At 43.4% G+C, this 18974-nt stretch overlaps 1 protein-coding gene across 2 annotated transcripts in view; it reads right to left on the minus strand.

Moving 5' to 3' along the window:
- Positions 1-18974, minus strand: part of LILRB2 (leukocyte immunoglobulin like receptor B2) — an 86098-nt gene that overhangs the window by 19462 nt on the left and 47662 nt on the right. For both annotated transcript variants that reach the window (XM_040432824.1, XM_040432816.1), the window contains exons 2-3: positions 4643-4678; positions 2088-2363 (exon numbers count right to left, since the gene is read on the minus strand). In XM_040432824.1, coding sequence (XP_040288758.1) covers positions 2088-2363; positions 4643-4678 — 312 coding nt within the window. The remainder of the gene's footprint in view (positions 1-2087; positions 2364-4642; positions 4679-18974) is intronic.

Below are 18974 nucleotides of genomic sequence, written 5' to 3' on the forward strand. Positions count from 1 at the left end.
TACAATTGAATACTGTGGCATTGTGATATTTGGTTCTGCTGAGGAGGAATTTTGTTCTGGATTATGCTATTGCTGGCTCTGCCTATTTCTATTTCCCTGCCTACTTGTGTTGCCCTGCTTTCTGTCAACTTGGATCCAATCACGACATGTGGCCACTTTTATTTTATTTTTTCCAGGGCCACTTCTCAATCCACCCCTTCACACTTTCCTCCCAGTGTTTAATTTTGCAGTTATGTCAGAAAACCCCTATAACTTAATGGGCACGTTTCTAATATCAGTCTAAGTAGGTAACTGTGATGGCAGGGGTATAGATAAAGGGGGTGCCAAGGTGGCAGTCATGCCTGACCCTGACCTTGAGTTATTTCCAAGTCACTCCCAAGTATGGCTAGGGTCCTCTCTCATGTTTTTCCTGACCATAGCAAACACATATCCTGGAATCAGTGAGAAGTCCTTGATTCCTGGCATTGTTCTGGAATGCATATCTGAAATCTTTTCTGCTTGACCAGTCTTCTCCATTGCAGATATCTGATTCTACCCTCCTATGCAGCTTATTACTGTGCTGGCACTACTACTTGGCCTACAATTAATCAGCAGAAAGTTAGGGAATAGCTACAAGGTGGCGTCACTATGTAGGCATGTATGAGGTGGCAGAAGCCTCCCAAGAGACAGTCTGCCAAGAGAGTACCTGCTGAGGAGCTGACAGATGGGACAGGATGAGAAGGAGATTTCCTCCTGCTTCTTTCTTAGAGAAAGAAGGCAGCTGTGAGAAGGCTTAGTGCTGCTGGGCCAAAAAGGAGCTCATACTCTGGCTTGTGCTTCAGCCCCTAGGAATCGCCATATTTGAAGGGATGGGTAAAGTGGAGAGACTCCCTGCTAGTGTTCAGAAGATAACATGGAACAAAGTGCAGCAGGAGACACTTCATGGCCAGGAGAGACCTGGGGTGGGAAGACCCACAGCAACTGTCTGGGTGCTGCCTTGTACATAGTTATTAACTGTGTATATAGTATTATGGACTGTACACACAGTGTAGGGGAGAGCACTACAGAGGGGCCACATTAATAAGCAGGGTAGAACACTACAGAGGGGCCACATTAATAAGAAGTGGAGAGCACTACAGAGGGGCCACATTAATAAGGAGGGGAGAGCACTACAGAGGGGCCACATTAATAAGGAGGGGAGAGCACTACAGAGGGGCTACATTAATAAGGAGTGGAGAGCACTACAGAGGGGCCACATTAATAAGGAGGGGAGAGCACTACAGAGGGGCCACATTAATAAAGAGGGGAGAACACTACAGAGGGGCCACATTAATAAGGAGGGAAAAGCACTACAGTGGAGCCATATTTATAAGGAGGTGAAAGCACTACAGTGGGGCCGCATTTATAAGGAGCGGTGAGCACTATAGTGGGGCCACATTTATAAGGAGGGGAGAACAATACAGTGGAGTCATATTTAAAGGTACTACAGATACTAGGTCATATTAGCGGAACCGTTGATGCCTGCTGGTCTGTAGTGTAAGAACAGTGACGCACTGGCTGATCTGTAACTATAACAGACATGGCATAATAGGCCTGTAGTTAATGGGTGACGATAGAGAGATCCAACTAAGACGCAGTAAATGGGAGCCATGTGGCACTAGAACGTGCATTAGCACACCGGGCTCCAAACAAGCCAAGATGTCTGGAAGTCTAGGAAGGCAGCAGGCAAGGCTTTATTTCCCCTGAGACAGGTCCAGGGTGGAAGGACTGTGCCCTCATATTAAGTGATTTTAAGTGCAAGGTTTGGACTAAAAGTGGCCCCATGTTATAGGTGGGTCCAAATTGACAGAAGGTGGGGAAACACAAGTAGGCAGGGTTAGCAATATCATAGCACAAAATACAGTCCCACCAGAACCATATACCACAGTGCAGCACAATATGTTGCCCCAAAAGCTATCCCTCTGCAGTGATCTCCAATAGCTGCCATATTCTCCTCCTCCGGTATTCTCTGATTACGATATGGATCAGGGGGCTTAGAAGGTGAGATGTGGGCCACAGCAGGCCCTGCTCAAGGCATCTGATTAAACTAAAATATAGAATTTCCTTACCGCTTACATATAGGTGTACAGGCTTGCTGTGCTTGGAGAATTCTGAATTCCTGCTGTATTGGCAGGTGTAGAGTCCGCTGTCTTTGGCATTTAAGTTTGTCATTGTAAACACTGGAGTGACTTGTTCATTCATTACATCCTTATTTACATCTTTTCTCAAATAGAATTTTTGTGCATTTAATGAATTTGTGCAATTTAAATAGGCCGTGCTACCAATCATATTGACGTCATTTGGATCTTCTGTATCAATTTCTAATATGGGCTGAAGCAGTTCTCCTAGGTCAAAAAGCAACAAAACCACATTAAGTACAGAACATGTTGGTGATCAGAAATATCATAAGCATACTATAATGGAAAATGGTTGATATTTATTTAGAAAAAATAAAGTTGCCTAAAAATTGTAATATAGCTGTAAATTTAAACTAAGATGAATGAAAGTGAAAATTCTAAATTCTAGCTGCCATTAATCGCCACCACGAGGAGAAAAAGAGCTTAATGAATACAGATTTATTATTGTATGAAATGTTATAAAACTCAATCTTCTACAAGCTCCTAGACTAGACTGTTTGAAGGGAAATTGGATTTGGAGCTCTGTAAATGCTATGGTATCCATTATAATGGCCTACCATTTATGGAACCAGTGGCCTAACCATCTGTTAGGGTAGTGGGCATTACCATATCAGATACTGAAGATGCCACATAATCATATCATTATGACTACCTCTGTTTTGGATCCAAGTAGTTTTGTAACCCCTTAGTGACCAGCCTGTTTGGGGCCTCAGTGACCAAGCATTTTTTCATTTTTTCATTGTCTCATTTCCAAAAGCTGTAACTTTTTTCTTTTTCTTTCAATGTAGTCATAAGAGGCCTTGTAGTTTTTGATGGCACCATTTTGGTAGTACACCTAACTTGATTTATTAGCTCTTTCTGGAGGAGGGATGGGAAAAAAGTAACACTACCGCCACTGAGTTTTTAACTTTATTCTCTGGGTCAGTGTGATTACAGCAATACCAAATACATATAGTTTTGTTTGTTTTATTATGTTTTACTACTTTCTCACAATAAAAAAACTTTTTTTTCTTTAAATGTTTTTGCATTGCTGAACCCAAGACCTTTCTATGGATGACCTGTAGTTTTCATTGGTACCAATTTGGGGTACATAACACACTTTGATCACTTTTTATTCTGTTTTTTCAGGTGGCAAAAAAACAGCAATTCAGTTTTTTTCTTACAGCACTCACCGTGCGGGATAACTTTGTTCTTTATAATTGTGCAGTGTGGGTCATTACAGATGCGGCAATACCAAAATATATGGAAGGGATTTCATTTTTGCAATTTTTATTTATTTATTTAATAAAACAATTTTTTAACCATTTACTAGTTCCACAAAGGGAGATTAATGGGCGATCTGATCGATTCTATAGTACACTGTACTGTCTAGTGACAGGCACCATCAGCCTATGCCAGAGAGCAGCATCCTGATAGGCATACACTTCAGGCAGTCCTGACGCCATCATTAGGCTCCTGGCTGCCATGCTAAAACATTGGCACCCAGCAATCTCATTTGCGAGGGTGCTGATGCCTGACACAGGGAGCTCCCTCTCTCTAAATTACTTAGAGGCCTAGGTCCCCTAATAAAACATTTACTGGGGTAAGTGGATGTGAGTAGCCTAACATGTTAAAGGGGTTTTCCAGGAGTTCAATATAAATGGCCTATCCCCAGGATATCTGATCGATGAGGGTCCAACTCCCAGCACCCCCACTGGTCTGCTGTATAAAGAAGCTGTGGCCTTTTCTTAGGCCAGTAATGTCATGTTCATCAGTCACATGGCCTATGTGCAGCTCAGTCCCATTCAAGTGAAAGGGCCTCGGCTGCAATACTAAGCACACACACTATGCAATGTACAGCACAGTGCTTGATATGCTGTGAAGAGGCCACAGTCTCCTCAAACAGCTGATCAGTAGGGGTGCCTGGAGTTGGACCTAATAGAACAGGTTCTGTAGACATCTATGTGGAATCAGCTGACGATGGTGTAAAAGGAGTGCGCTTCTTCTTGACGCTAAGATCGACCTGTAAGGCTGAGTTTATACTTGAGTTATTTGGTCAGTTTTGGCCCCGTAACTGCCCAAATAAGTGAAGTGTGCAGTGATTCTAAGAGCAATGCCTGTCATCTACATGTCATACTGACTAACAGTATTGTTTAACTACCATAGCAGACTCCCTATGTATAAATTCAGATCGAATCGAATTGTTTCGAAAAATTTGGCGAACACGCCTAATCAAATTTTTTAATAATTCGCTTATCTCTAGTATAAATTAATTAATCTGTCACTGCATGATGACTTTATTAATCAAGGGGTGTCTGTTAGTGAACTGAGAGTGATCTGTGTTCCTAAACAACCACTATGATACCAGTCATGATACACTTGTGGTCGGTCAATACAGTTGGTCTATAGGCCCTCTCTGAGCTTGGCGTATGAACACAGCACAAATGACCAAAAAGGCAGTCCACTCACATCATATATAGTTTACTTTTTTTTTTTATGCTACTTACCAAGTACACCACTCCTTGTTCTCACAAAAATATAACCTAAAACATAAGAAATTGATCTTTATATTGGTTTGTAATACATAAAAAACTCATACTTGAATGTATGATAACATATAAAACCTACGTGAAAAATGACAATTCAGATGGATGAATGAAAAGAAAGAAATCTTTCATTTTCATTTAGGACAGAAAAAAGAGATAAATCCAACAAAACCAGCCATAGATAGGACTATGGGGAGAAGCTGTATAATTGCAATTCGGTATCATGGCTATGGTTGCATTAAAAATGAAATGTTAAATGAAGAAGTAATATTTTCTAGTGATTGCAAACTATGCATTCTCATAAAAATATACCAACTAGACAACTTTTCTGTTTGTTCAGCTTTTCAATATTTTTAGCTTGTTTGAACCCCACCCCAGGAAAATAAGTAATAATTCAATTTGAAATCTTTTTTCATTGGTATTTTATATAGTATGTGTATAGATTTTTGTGTATGTGCATTATGTACATATTTCCTATGCCGACTGTCAATAGTATTTCTCCTAGCTCTTCAACTCATGTATTACTTGTTCACAATTGGGCTCCTGCAAAGTTAATTCCAGACTAGTACAGCGGCACCCTTAAATATTGCAACAATTAGGAAGGCATTTTATGACCAAAGTTGCATTTTTACACCGACAGTGGGTCAGTAGAGAAGCAGTGGACATATGCACTACGTTGGTACGTTTTGCAGACCAAATGCCAAGAGAAGTCTATAGGTCATTGAAAACCACGGACAGAATGCACATGTCATCAGTGTTCATTCCATTTTTCATGGACTGTTGTTAGGAAACGCTAGGAAAAACCCCTCTTCAGACTAGCGGTGCATGTAGAAAAATGGATGATACAGGGAGGACAAAAAAGGAGCACATGGATCAAATATGGAACCTTCACAGATATTTTCACGGATGAAATACTAACTGTTCTTTAACTGATGTTAAACAGACACAGATGTGTGAATAAGGCCTAACACTGTCAGAACTAATAGATGAATGGAGTCTGTAGGACATGCCCGTATTATTAGGTTTACGCCTAGTTGTCAATTTATATATTTCCAGGAGAACTAACAAGAGAGTGGCACCATACTTATTCAGAAAACATGCTCCAGAATTTATGGGTAATGCAAGTATAAAGGGGGCAAGATGCAGCTGCGCGTGATGAGAATTGTGTGGCCATGTGAGCTGCAGAAACTGATTGTTTATTCAGTGTTCATTGTTAATGGCCATGCAGTTTTTCAGGTTGCCATTTACAAACAATACAATCTCTAATCAGTTAATTGAATCGCATAATTGGCTCGCATTACTGCACCTAAGGGTCCATTCACACGTTCGTTTTTTCTTTCCTGATCTGTTCCGTTTTATGCGGAACAGATCTGGACCAGATCTGTACCCATTCATTTTCAATGGGTCCTGGAAAAAATCGGACAGCACAATGTGTGCTGTCTGTTTCCGTTGTTCCGTTCCGCATGTCCGAAAAAATATAAAACTTGTCCTATTCTTTTCCCGCAAAAATCGGATCCTGGTACAATACAAAGTCAATGGATCCGCAAAAAACGGAAGACATTCGTATGTCATTACGTATGTCATCCGTTTTATGCGGATTCCGTTCCTGGAAATTAAATTTTTCTTTTATAAACTTTTAGTCACTTTTTTTTTTTTTTTTTCGAAGAAATCCAAACAACTTTATTTGCTTATTGAAATTTATACATGGATCCGCAAAAAACGGATGACATACGGAAACATTTTCAGGAACAACGGATCCGCCAAAAACTGACCGAAAATCGGGATATAGAAAAATACTGACGTGTGAATGTAGCCTTAGTTTGAACCTACCCTCCTCAATCCTGCATCACTCTCATGAATTGATCACATCTGCCCTGGCATTTCCATTTTGCTGTTCTGTTATAGTCATAGAAAAATGAAAATAACATAAGTATCAGATCAGTCACCTAATGTCAGCTAGGATGTAATGGGGTCTGCCGGGTTTCCATAATAGTGTCCATCATTTTCACGCAAAAAAATAATAATTATAATATTGCAACATTCTAGCTTCATTGATACAATCTGTAATAGAGGCTCCTAACTCTGTCTTCAAAACAGATGTAATCATATCTGTATTGGTATAAACTTTATATTTCTGAATAGACATTTTGAGACAATTGAAGCAAATTCATCATGCTGTCTGTGAATGACACTTGCCCTATGTCTAAGTGGCATGTGTGCGCCCATGGGCGTACTGGTCCCTTAAAGTGGCCCTGAAAAAAAAAAAAAAGTGTCCCCATACTGTAAGCTGGTCCAAATTGACAGAAGGCAGGGACAACAGAAGTAAGGGGAGACCAGCAATACTGTAGTGCAGAGCAAAATACCACCCCAGAAGAATCAAATACCGCAGTGCGTTCTGCAGCCCACGACACAGTAGGGAAACTGTATCATAATCCTTAGGACGGCAATACAGTTGAGTTCAGGAGTGTCTGATGCACCTACATTAATTAATGCTGAGAGCATCAGATCTTTATGTACCTGGCTGGCGGCCATGAGGAGGGCTTGGGTGGCCCCCTGGGCATTGGACCACTGGGAAATTTCCCTGTAGGGTCTGTGGCCAGTCCAACCCTGTGTGCGCCATATGTTTTGAGAGTGAGAAGTGTGTTTGTGTCCGAAGAGCGAGCAGCTTTTTTGCAGTATGTTCTAATGTATGTGGCTTTTGTGCATCATGTCTATGTATGTTTATATGGATCTTTGACTACCTCTGCTGTTATTGAAGGAACTGGGGACAAGACACTTTTTTTGTACAAGAGCACCTAAAATTATATGACTACTAACGTCCCCCGAAAAAAAAAAAAGTACATTTGTAAAATGATGGCAACATAAAGTGGACATATGTGAGGTCATTTTTTTCAAACTGGTGTAAAGTAGAACTTGGTTAGTTACCCATAGCAACCAATCAGATCCCACGTTTCGTTTTTGACAGCTCCTTTGGAAAATAAAAAGTGGAATCTGATTGGTTGCCATGGGCAGCTAAGCCAGTTCTACTTGACACCAGTTTGAGAAATGTCCCCCATGGTACATAAGGTATAATTATCTGTTCAAATTTTGAACATTGCATTTCTTTTTCTTTATTTTTAGATTTCTAAATAAATAAAAGCTAAATTTATTGACTAAAATTCAAAGATATTACCATGTCACCTGACATTTTTTTTAAACAGTTTTTATTAGGTTTTCAGTTTTAGAAACATAAACATACAAAAAGAGAAAGAGAAGCAGACAGGAAGAGCATTTTGTCGTCACTCCTGTCTGCCTTTGGCAAGTTCAAAACATATTTTGTCATTTGTGATTTTCCAGACTCGTACAGGCAAATTATCTGATTAGCGTCATACTTCCGATACTAGCGAGACTATTACAGTAGAATATAACAATAGCTATCTCAGCCAGGTCCATAGTAGTGATGATCGAGCACCAAAGTATTCGGGTGTTCGGGCCAAACACATTGCTATATTCGTGTGCTCAGCCGAGCACCCGAGTATAATGGAAGTCAATGGGAGACAACCAGGCACCCCCTGCTCTGAAGAGGGGAGGGTGCCTGGTCCATTGGAAAAGGTCATAAAGTGACAGAAACACCACCAAAATGGATCAAGAACACCATGGGGACGATGTCTGGATGCATCTTGGACTCCCAGGTCGCTGCTGGGAACCATGTTGTACACCACTTTTACAGACTGACAAAAATACGCACAAAACCCCCCCAAAAAATCTATTTTACAGGAATAATTGTTAAGAAACATTCTTTCCTGTATATTCAATTTTATATAAAGTGCAAGTGCTGCAATAAAATTACAAGCAAGAGGCACTCCGAAACAGCCTGTATATCATATAAAGGAGGGCCTCATTCACATTGTGGTACAATTGTTCAGGTAGTGAGACTCCTACACTCATAAAGCCTATGCATTAAGTGAAAGGGCTGCCAAAAATTACAAGGAAACGGCACTCCAAAACACCCTTTGTTACACATAAAGGAGGGCATCATACACACCCTTGAAAAATTATGATTGATGGCCTACTGGTGACCCTTAAAAACATTTCGAGCAATGGCCTGCTGATCTGACCATCTAAAACCTTAGGGGTGAGGGCCTGCTGAGGCATTGGTGACTCTAAATAACCTCTGGGCGATGACACGTCCCTGTGACGGCGACGATCCATTTGGATGTCTGCCCTATCAACTTTCGATGTTCTTTTCTGCGCCTACCATGGTGATCACGGGTAATGGGGAATCAGGGTTCGATGCCGGACAGGGAGCTTGAGAAAGGGATACCACATCCAAGGGAGGTCAATGGCTGAAATCTGATTGGGTGGAGAGGGTGGTGTGACGAGGGTACCCCAAGTAGAGTCCCCTTTTTAAATACACACACACTCACAGGCCTAGAGGCCCCCTTTATTCTGCTTTAAAAGAGAAATATTCCCTTTCTTAGAGCTGTTTCCTAGTAATTGAAAATGACACTTCCCCTTCATAAAGATAAGGATGGGAGCTTCAAAAATACCCCTGCCAAGGCTCATCGTAAAATACTGGATCCTGGGATAACATTAGCCAGACATTCTGACTACAGTCCCAGCAGGGGACCAGAGAGAGATGGAAAAGTGACCTATTGAACCTTTGAGGGACTCAAACATAGTCATTTTGCATATCTCTGGTCGTAGGCATATTATGCCCTGGCTAAGGCTGGATTCAACCTCTGTGGATTAATGCATTCACGGATATAGCAAACAGTATGTTCTTGTGCCCTTGGAAGGCTGAAAAGCCAGCTTTAAGCCGTCCTGGAGAACCATAAGCCCCAGCAGAGTCAAGTTTGGTCTTGTTAGACTTGTAAAATCATAAGGGTCATTAATACCTGAATGTCATAGCTGTATTTGGTGGTTCACCAGAACTGTGGGCTCAGCCAGAATAAGGACATTGCCTTAACACCTGGATTTGTATCGCATTCTAAATGTCAGTGCTCAGGGTCCACTGATATTATACCAATCAGATGGCACAACGGCTTCAAGGACTGAAACAGAGGAACTTAAGTATATCTTTCATCCATTATCTCTTTTATTTTAACTGTCGTGAATTACTATTACCTTGAATTATTATTATCTAGAATAGTCATTTTTCATTAAATGTATATATACACAGTTTTTCCTTTCACCGTTTATTAAAAGATTAAAAAATCTTATTTGCTAAGTCTTCCGTGTTCTAAGAAAAGGAATTAATGAATCCTGTCTCTGAAGAGAATAACGTTACCATTTTGTGTGAGAAAGGTAATTTTGATTGTTGCTTGGCTGAACGATTGCGATCGGTCAGCAAGCGGTAGCTGGTTCATTCCCTGCTCTGCGTGAGGGTGAGTGACCGGTAGTCGGTTCGTGTGGCGTTAAAACACGTGGTGGCAGTATACCGAATTGTATCTAAAAAGGGTTAACCGGAAGTTAACCATCCCTTGTCACATGTGGTAGCCGTCTGCGTACAGGTACGTTCGTGACAGGTGGGTCAAGTTATTAAAGCAGAAACATCCAAGGAAGGCAGCAGGAGCACGGCAATTACCCACTCCCGACTCGGGGAGGTAGTGACAATAAATAATAATACAGGACTCTTAAGATGCCCTGTTATTGGAATGAGTAATAAAAAATTACAGGGAATGTCACTGCGGTATTTTGTATGAGGAAACGGCTTTGCTGACTCTAGATAACTTCTGCCTGATTGCACGTCCCCGTGACGTCCATGATCCATTTGGATATCTTCCCTATCAACTTTCGATGTTCTTTTATGCGCCTAACATGGTGACCACTGGTAACAGGGAATCATTGTTCGATTTCGGAGAGGGAGCCTGATAAACGGCTATGGCTACTACTTCAAAGCAAGGCAGCATGAGTTGCGGGCCTGCATGTGAGCTGACCCTGTAAAAGATTCGAGTTGCGGGCCTGCAGGTGAGCTGAACCAGTAAAAGATTTTAGGTGCGGGCCTGCTGGTGAGCTGAGGTGAAACTGAAAAACCCAACTTGAATTTGATGGCTGCATTAATCTGCAGGTGACGGTGATACAGCTCCACAGATTGTTTCCATCTGCATCTTTCTAAGTAATGTGTAGCCTTAATCTTTTTTATCCAGACTCAGTCATTGTGCCACTATGTGGCGTCCTCATGCTGCCATCTCCACACCATGTCACCTTGCCACTAATTTTTATCACCATGCTGCTGCTGCTGATGCTGCTTAAAAGGCCTTAATCTGATCACCAGGCCCACAATTTAATTAACGTTTTGTAATCGATAAACCCAACTTGCTTTTGTGGGCTGCATCAGTGACGTAGCTAGAAGTGACTGGGTCCCACAGCAAATTTTTGAATGGGGCTCCATCCCACAGTAATTTTTTAGCAACCGCTTCCTTTCATGCCGCCCCCATTCCTTTGGCTAGTAAAGATCGCTCTCTCAGACCAGGGCCGGCAGCTGTTCCATTCCTTTTTTTACACTGTCTATACTGTCACTGTATCTAATTTTATTGTGTAATACTGTTGAGGGGGCCCTGACCAAATCCTTTAGTCCTCCTCCTCCTGGATGGTCCCCTTTTGGGTCAGGGCCCCAAATCTGCAGCTTCCCCTGCTTCCCCTATAGCTACGGCCCAGGTCTGCATTAATCTGCAGGTGACCGTGATACAGCTCCACAGATTGTTTCCATCTGCATCTTTCTAAACAATCTGTGGCCTTAGTCTTTTATCCAGACTCATTTAGTCATTGTGCCACTATGTGGCCTCCTCATGCTGCCATCTCCACACCATGTCACCTTGCCACTTATTTTTATCACCATGCTGCTGCTGATGCAGCTTAAAAGGGCTTAAAGTGATCACCGGGCCCACAATCTAATTAAGGTTTTACGCACAAAACCAAAGTAAAAAATCGATTTTATAGGAAAAATTGATTGAAAACAATGAAGAGGCATTCCGATATAACCTGTATATCAAATAAAGGAAGGCCTCATTCACATTGAGTTGTGGGCCTGCTGGTGAGCTGACCCTATAAAAGATTTTAGGTTTGGGCCTGCAGGTGAGCTGACCCTGTAAAACATTATATTCTAGGGCCTGCTGCTGAGCCGACCCTCTAAAACATTAGGGGCGAGGGCCTGCTGGTGAGCTTACACTGTAAAACATTATATGCGATGGCCTGCTGCTGATCTGACCCTCTAAAACATTAGGGGCAAGGGCCTGCTGCTGAACTGACCATCTAAAACATTAGGGGCGAGGGTCTGCTGGTGGACTGACCCTCTAAAACATTATGGACGAGGGCCTGCTGCTAAGCTGATGCTCTAAAACATTAGGGGCGAGGGTTTGCTGCTGAGATGACCCTCTAAAACATTAGGGATGGGGGCCTGCTGGTAAGCTGACCCTATAAAAAAATGTGAGTTGAGGGCCTGCAGTTGAGCTGACCCTATTAAAAAAATTTGAGTGGAGGGAATATAGACAATCTGGATGAGGAGGAGGAGGAGGAGAAGAAAACAAGATTCAACCATACACTCTTTTTTATGTGGTGGAAAAGGTGCATGGGAATACACTACAGTAGATTGAGTACATTATAAATGATAGATTGAAATTGCCTTTATGTTCATCATCAGCTCAGCTCTCCTCTGGTGGAGTTGAGAAGTCAGGGGCAATCCAGGCCTTGTTCATTTTTATCTGAGTCAACCTGTCAGCATTCCCAGTGGACAAGCGAATACGCTTATCTGTTATAATGCCACCAGCAGCACTAAATAAACGCTCAGACAAAACGCTGGCGGCAGGGCAGGCTTGCACCTCCAAGGCGTATAGCGCAATTTCGTGCCACGTGTCCAGCTTGGACACCCAGTAGTTGTAAGGCACTGAGGGATCATTTAGGACGCTGACATGTATTCCTTCACCATCTTCCAAAACTTTTCCCTCCTTGTACCACTAGGCCGCGCTTCAGGGTGAGGTTGCTGGCGGGGTGTCAGGAAAGTGTAACATGCCTTGGAGAGTGTTGCCCTGCCTTTGTTGGAACTGCTGTGTGTCCTCCCCCATTTCCTCATCTGCGACATTCAGAGCGTCGTCCTTACTTGTGAGCAGCGATTATTTGAGTAGACACAGCAGTGGGATGGTTACGCTGATAATAGCATTATTGCCACTAACCTGTGTGGATTCATCAAAGTTTTTTAAAACCTCACAGAGGTCTGACATCAATGGCCACTCCTCGCTTGTGAATAGTGGCAGTTGACTCGAAAGGTGACGACCATGTTGCAGCTGGTATTCCACAGCTGGCCTCTGCTGCTCACAAAGCCTGGCCAACATGTGGAACGTAGAGTTCCAGCGCATGCTCACGTCGCACAACAGTCGGTAAGCTGGAAGCTACAAGCGCTGCTGCAGCGTTGACAGACCGGCTCAAGCTGTGGACCACTTGTGGAAATGGGCACACACGCAGCACGCCTTCACTAGTATCTCTGACAAATTGGGGTAGGTTTTGATAAACTGCTGAACCACTAAGTTTAAGACATGGTCTAGGCATGGGATGTGTGTCAGGTTGCCGAGCTCCAAAGCAGCCACCAAGTTACGGCCATTGTCAGACATAACCATGCCTGGTTGTAGGTTGAGTGGCGAAAGCCACACCTCGGTTTGGTCCCTTATAACCTGCCACAGCTCTGCGGCGGTGTGCTGTTTGTCCCCTAAATAGATCAACTTCAGCACGGCCTGTCCCACAGCAGTGCTACACTGCTTCCAGCTAGCGACTGATGGCTGACTGCTGCTGGAGGTGGAAGTGGAGGAGGAGGTGGCGGAGGAGAAGTGGGGGTTGGAGCCAGTAATATAGCTGCTGGCGCAATCCTGGGCGTGGGTAGCACCTGTGCCATCCAAGGGTTACGACTCACTCCCGGCCTTCACAACATTCACCCAGTGTGCGATCAGGGAAATGTAGCGTCCCTGGCCACCAGTACTTGTCCATGTGTCCATGGTTAAGTGGACCTTCCCAGTAACTACGTTGGTCAGGGCACAGGTGATGTTCTGGGACACATGCTGGTGTAAGGCGGGCACAGCACACCGTGAAAAATAGTGGCGGCTGGGGACTGCGTACTGAGGTATATAAGGCCGCGGCAGGCCTCAGTGTCCACAAGCCTAAATGGCAACATTTCAAGGGCCAGTAATTTGCGCATTTAGTGCTACTGCCTGTGGGTGAGTATTTGCCCTTGCGTTCAAATGACTGTGTTATGGACATTTGGACGCTGCGCTGGGACAGGGAAGTGGATGTTGTTGCTGATGGGTCATGCAAAGTTCCAGGTGCAGGGCAAGGGGCACCCAGGCCTGAGCCTTCAACAGGGGATTGGCCAGCAGTGCGTAACACAGGGGAAGAGGAGGCAGTGGTGTGACCCGCAGACCCATATTGTGGACCCAGGCGTAGAAACAGTTTTTGGATGCAGGACAGTAAATGTCACAGAAACACACAGAATATGGACACTAGATTAGGCCCAGATTTTTGGAATTTGCAATACAAACTCAGTTTTCAGATGCAGGACAGTATATGTCACAGAAACAAAAAGAATATGGACACTATATTAGGCCCAGATTATTGGAATTTGCCCTAATGAAAAAGATTTTGGATGCAGGCCAGTATTTATCACAGAAACACACAGAATATGGACACTAGATTAGGGCCAGATTTTTGGAATTTACCCTAAAGAAACCGTTTTTGGATGCAGAACAGTATTTGTCCCAGAAACACACAGAATATGGACACTAGATTAGGCCCAGATTATTGGAATTTGCCCTAAAGAAACAGTTTTTGGATGCAGGACAGTATATGTCACAGAAACACACAGAATATGGACACTAGATTGGGCCCAGATTATTGGAATTTGCCCTAAAGAAAAAGTTTTCGGATGGAGTACTGTATATGTCACAGAAAGCCACACACTATGGACACTAGATTAGGCCCAGATTATTGAAATTTACGCTAAAGAAACAGTTTTCGGATGGAATACTGTATATGTCACGGATGTGTATTACACGCACACACTACAGAGACGGTAGATGAGGACTGGCCCCTGATTATTTAAATTTACGCTAAAGAAACATTTTTCGGATGGCGTACTGTATATGTCACTGAACACCACAGAATATGGACACTATTTTAGGCCCAGATTATTGGAATCTGCGGTACAGACACTGTTTTCTGATGTAGTTTATATTTATATTTTTCACTATATCTGGGCCTGACAACCACACAATGTATTGAAGCGCAGATCACACAATTCACGGATTACACCTTTGACAGCAAAAATGTGGATACCGTATTTTTTGCCCCATAAGACGCACTTTTTACCCCTCAAAAGTGGGTGGAAAATGCGTCTTATGGGGCGAATGCTTCCATTTTACATCGCAGTCTGCTATGCTGCAGCATCGCGGACTGCGATGTATGAGCCGGGAGAGAGGAGGGGCTGGAGTCCGGAACTAAGGGCGGGGTCCGGTGCAGTCACTGTACTCTTACACCGGGCCCCGCCGCTCACCGCAGTATTTATAAACATTAATCCTTATCCTGTTATTAAGTATAAAAGTATAACTAACGCTGCGCTCTCCCCTGTTCCCCTGTATTCCCTGTATCCGTACAGCACTTACGAACAAGCTTCCATAGCAGGCAGAGCGGACTGCAGCAGTAATGTCACTCACTGACGTAGAGCGCCTGCTGCTCCCACTTTATGAATGAAGCAGGCGGAGCAGGCGCGCAACGTCAGTGAGTGACGTTACTGCTGCCGTCCGCTCTGCTTGCTATGGAAGCTTGTTCGTAAGTGCTGTACTGATACAGGGGAACAGGGGAGAGCGCAGCTTTAGTTAAACTTATTAACAGGTAAGGATTAATGTTTATAAATACTGCGGTGAGCAGAGGGCCGGTGTATTGGGGGACACTGTTATGAGGGGGATCTGTGGATGACATATAGCAGTGTCATCCACAGATCCCCCACTCCATAACAATTCCATTCACAGATCCCCCACCCCATAGCAGTACCATCCACAGATGCCCCATAACAGTACCATCCACAAATGCCCCATAACAGTACCATCCACAGATCCCCCATAAACAGTGCCATCCACAGATCCCCATAAACAGTGCCATCCACAGATCCCCATAACAGTGCCATCCACAGATCCCCCATAACAGTGCCATCCACAGACCCCCATAACAGTGCCATCCACAGGTCCCCCATAACAGTGCCATCCACAGATCCCCCACATGACAGTGCGTCCTCCACAGATCCCCCATAATAGTCTCATGCACAGACCACCATTAATTCAAAACCCACCAAAAGCACACCTTTTGGTTAAAAATATTTTTTTTCTTATTTTCCGCCTCAAAAACCCAGGTGCGTCTTAAAGTTCGGTGCGTCTTATAGGGCGAAAAATACGGTAGATTATGGGAGAAAAATAGTTTTCTGTATTTTAATTTTTTCCCTATATCTAGGCCTGACAACCACACAATGTATTGAAGCGCAGATCACACAATTCACGGATTGCACCGTTGACAGCAAAAATGTGGATATATTATTGGAATTCTTTTTTTTTTTCTGTATTAGAATTCTTTCACTATATCTGACCCTGACAACCACACAATGTATTGAAGTGCAGATCACACAATTCACAGATTGCACAGTTGACAGCAAAAATGTGTGTTTTCTGTATTAGAATTCTTTCACTATATCTGATCCTGACAACCACACAATGTATTGAAGCGCAGATCACACAATTCACGGATTACACCGTTGACAGCAAAAATGTGGATAGATTATGGGAGAAAAATTGTTTTCTGTATTTAAATTTTTTCCCTATATCTAGTCCTGACAACCACACAAAATCTCCTCCTTGGAGTCAAATAGGATCTATGGCATATTTGTAGGACCATCTCCACATAGCGCGCCGCGGGCAGGTGCTTGTCGGAGAGCTCCAATGCCCTAAGTATCACAGAGGGGGTGGCCTGTGGCACCTCAGATTTCCACCTAGTCATAGGGACTGTAGATGTAATATAATCAAAAGGTACATGTAGGAATTTGTAATTGGCCGATATTTGTTTATTCCCCTCACTTGGACTCATATACCATTTCTTCAGATATGGACTCCACTCATTATCCAGCATAAAAGAAATTACCTTAGTAATGTCGCTCTACTGTATTTGTGTATTCCCTTTGTTGTTTTATGGATTGGTTTAACTGATCGAGTTTGTGTATTTATGTTTGTCTATATTAGTGATATCTTCTGTTTGCCAGGGAGTAAAGATTGGATGTGAAGACTCATTCTGAAAGGAAGGGTTCAATACCAACGTTAATTGTACTGAGAGTGATGAGTGCAATTTGTGCAGACCCCTTGACCTGCACCACGTTCGCCATGTTGTCATGAAGAGTGGGTTATCCTTCACTGTTTGGGGCAAATTCCCATGCGGGGTATGCAATAGGTTTGGCAGTGCTATGTGCAGAGTGAAGGATTGGTCTATCGTCACCGAGGTATATCTCGATGAGGAGTGTAGCCAATCCCGCACCACTCTCATCAGGGCCGCAATGTTGTACAATTTAATGTTAGGGAAGTTTAAGCCCCCGTTTAACTTGGGCTGCTGCAGTATATGCCAAGCCATTCTAGGGCGTCTGTCTCCCGTTCCAGATACATTTTCTATATCGGTAGTTTATTCGTTTTTCGTTTTTAGGTCTAAGGTAGATAGGCAACATTTGGACCATGTATAGTAACTTGGGAAACTCAGTCATTTTAAGGAGATTCGTCCTCCCCACATAGGATAGTGAGAAGTATTTCCAGCTCATGAAGGTGGATTCTAGTGAAGAAAGGTAGGGTCCTGCATTGCATTTATATAGTTATGATGGTTTTTTAGGGATTGAGACTCCCAAGTATGTTATGGCCCCATCCTGCCATGAAAATGGAAAAGCCCTAGTCCATGCCGGTGTCTTGGGGCCGCTCAAAAGTAATGCCTCCATTTTATCCAAATTAATGGGGTATCCTGATAGGGAGCCAACATCCTGGAGTTCAGCTAGCAGCTTCCCGAGGGAGACCCTGGGATCAGAAATCATCAACAAGACATCGTCCGCAAACGCTGCTGCTCTTATTTCACTGTTACCTATAGTCACCCCACGTAAACTTTGTGTGGCATGAAGACGGTACAAGAGCGGGTCCAAGGACAGATTAAATAGAATCGGGGATAGGGGGCATCCCTGCCTCGTGTCTCTGAAGAGATCTAAGACCCTTGAGTTTTTCCCGTTAATGGTTATCATCGTTGTTACATCAGTATACATGTTAACTATGAACTGTCTAAACCATTTGCCAAAACCACGGGTATCTAAAGTTGTGAGTAGGAAGGGCCAGGACACCTTGTCGAATGCCTTCTCGGAATCTAGGCTGAGGAGAAGCACCTGGGGCTGCCTGGGATTCTTGGCTGCAACCGTAGCCACCACTACTCGGCGTACATTATTAACCGCGTGTCTCCCCTGTGTAAAACCCATTTGAGTGGGGTGAATCAGGGCTGGAAGGAAGGTTTGCATTCTATTGGCAATGATTTTAGCTAGGAATTTATAGTCCTGGTTCATTAAGGTTACTGGTCTATAGGATTGTGGCAGATCATGTTTTTTATTTGGTTTGGGAAGCACAATCACCCTGGACTCCGTGAACTGGTGCACTTCTGTGTCCCCTCTATAAATTTGGGTGTACAGAGATGTCAGGGTGGGAATGATCTCTGATGATAGCATTTTATAATATTCTGCCGTTAGACCATCTAGTCCTGGCGTTTTGCAGTTATGTGATCCGTAAATAGCTTGGTTCACCTCCTCCTCTGTGATGTCTGCGTCTAAATATGCTCTCTGTTCCTCGGACAGGAAGGGCATGTGCAAGGAGTCCAGGAAAGACTGCATTCCCTCCTGGTTTGTGGGAGAGGCCCTGTAGAGGTCTTCATAGTATTTAAAGAAGATCTTGAGTATTTAATCGGTAGTAGTGTGCATTTGGTCTGTTTCCGAGCATTTAATGCAGGTTATTGGTTTATTGCTCGGGTTGAGCGTACCCGAACTGTAAAGTTCGGGTTCGTACCGAACTTCAGGATTTTTGGACCCCGGACCCGAACATTTCAGTAAAAGTTTGGGTTCGGTGTTCGTCGCTTTCTTGGCGCTTTTTGAAAGGCTGCAGAGCAGCCAATCAACAAGCGGTTAACTCTCTGACCTTAGAAGCCATCACAGCCATGCCTACTAATAGCATGGCTGTGATTGGCCAGAGCAGCATGTGACCCAGGCTCTATATAAGCTTGAGTC

The sequence above is a fragment of the Bufo bufo genome, chromosome 1 (genome assembly GCF_905171765.1).
Source record: "Bufo bufo chromosome 1, aBufBuf1.1, whole genome shotgun sequence".
Classification (NCBI taxonomy): domain Eukaryota; kingdom Metazoa; phylum Chordata; class Amphibia; order Anura; family Bufonidae; genus Bufo; species Bufo bufo.